The sequence below is a fragment of the Leiobunum rupestre genome, chromosome 3 (assembly GCF_980474605.1).
Source record: "Leiobunum rupestre chromosome 3, qqLeiRupe1.1.hap1, whole genome shotgun sequence".
Classification (NCBI taxonomy): Eukaryota; Metazoa; Arthropoda; class Arachnida; order Opiliones; family Sclerosomatidae; genus Leiobunum; species Leiobunum rupestre.
The window spans coordinates 18,075,247-18,076,699 of NC_143386.1; the positions used below are offsets into that span (position 1 = coordinate 18,075,247).

Here is a 1,453-nt window from a genome sequence, read left to right on the forward strand (position 1 = left end):
TTCTCTATAAGACTTAAATCCCCACCCTTGACTACCCAATCGATATCACGAACGTCGATGTGATTTTCTCGCAGCCAGTTGCGTACAGCTTGCGCATAGTGAACGGTGCATTTATCATGATGGAAAAAGTAATTTCCGTTTGGAAAGGCTCTTTCCAAGGACGGGAAATAATGATCACGGAGGACACCAATATATTTTTCGGAATTTAAAAAGCAGTTCATTCTCACCAGTTCTCCAAGTCCTCTGAATGACATATATCCCCAAACTGAAACTGAAAATCTCCCACTTCTCTTCACGGCATTGATATACTGCGGGTCAAATCTTGCTCCCATAGGTCGAATTACCCGGTGCTGGTAATTTGGTTCAGACTGGAATGTAGATTCGTCCGTGAAAGGAACCCGTTTCTAATCGTCAACGGACCAGTCCAAATGTTGCCGAGCGAAATCTAGACGAAGTTGACGGTGTTCGGCGGTCAAGAATTCTTTTTTCGCGGCTATGCAACTGCGCAGTTCATTCTCCCTCCATCGACGCCTTACTGTTTGTAACGAACATTCTGTTCTTGTCACCGCTTTCAACTGCGCTGCTGTGGTTGTTGGCTCGTTCATGGTTAATATTAATAACATTTCGTCCATTTCTTGATTGGTAGCGCGTGGTGCTCCGGATCGATGTAAATCTACGAGTCCTCCATCTGTAGCATGGTTGGCTATCCATCTTCGGATTGTTGGCAAACTACAATTGAACCGTTCAGCTAGATTAGCGACACTGTATCCCTCGTCGTGCAACGCAACAACTTGCGCTCTTTCAGCCACGCTTAATTTTGGCATTGAAATGCTAGCTACGTTACCCAATTTGAAAGCGAAATAACAAATATATTTGATTTTAGTAAGCGGCCTCTTTAAATACATCCTTTTAATATAATATTTTTTTTGATAACGTATTTTTAATTTAAAATATCGTTTAGGTGATAGATAAAATTAAACAAAAAAAACAGATTTAAATTCAAAGTTATCAAACCATTTTTTTTCTCTTGACTGGCTAGTATAGTTTTACTTGTGTTTTAGAGTTTAGATTTGTTTTCTGATTAATCAATGTATCAACAAATTTCGTCCAGACAGATAATATTTCGAATTTCCACCATCAAATAGTTTAAAAATGCTATCGATTGTTTTTTTTTGGTAATGAAGTTAACGATCAACGCGAGTTAAATGGATTAGAATATTCCTTTAAAGGTAATATCACCTTCAAGGGTATATTCAGTGGCGGACTGGGTCTCATATTTTGGGCTGCCAGAAGGCAAAGGGGCCCAGATTTAACAACTATAACGCTATCATGTTTGAGGGGCCCACTTCATGAACGGTCCGTGGGGCCCAACTGCCATCGGGCAGGTTCACTCTATAGCCAGTCCGCCACTGGGTCTATTTGTAGCTAAACCCTACAGTTCTCAAAATCAAAC

At 40.4% G+C, this 1,453-nt stretch overlaps 1 protein-coding gene across 1 annotated transcript; it reads right to left on the reverse strand.

Annotated features, from left to right (window-relative positions):
- Nucleotides 1-404: 404 nt before the first annotated feature.
- Nucleotides 405-824, reverse strand: LOC149949732 (uncharacterized). The gene has a single exon (XM_090169474.1). The coding sequence runs from the start codon at nt 822-824 to the stop codon at nt 405-407; it is 420 nt and encodes a 139-aa protein (XP_090025600.1).
- Between the last annotated feature and the right edge of the window lie 629 nt (nt 825-1,453).

Excerpts from the sequence above, each read along its gene's own strand:
- LOC149949732 (XM_090169474.1), bottom strand. The coding sequence starts at position 824 with ATGCCAAAATTAAGCGTGGCTGAAAGAGCGCAAGTTGTTGCGTTGCAC.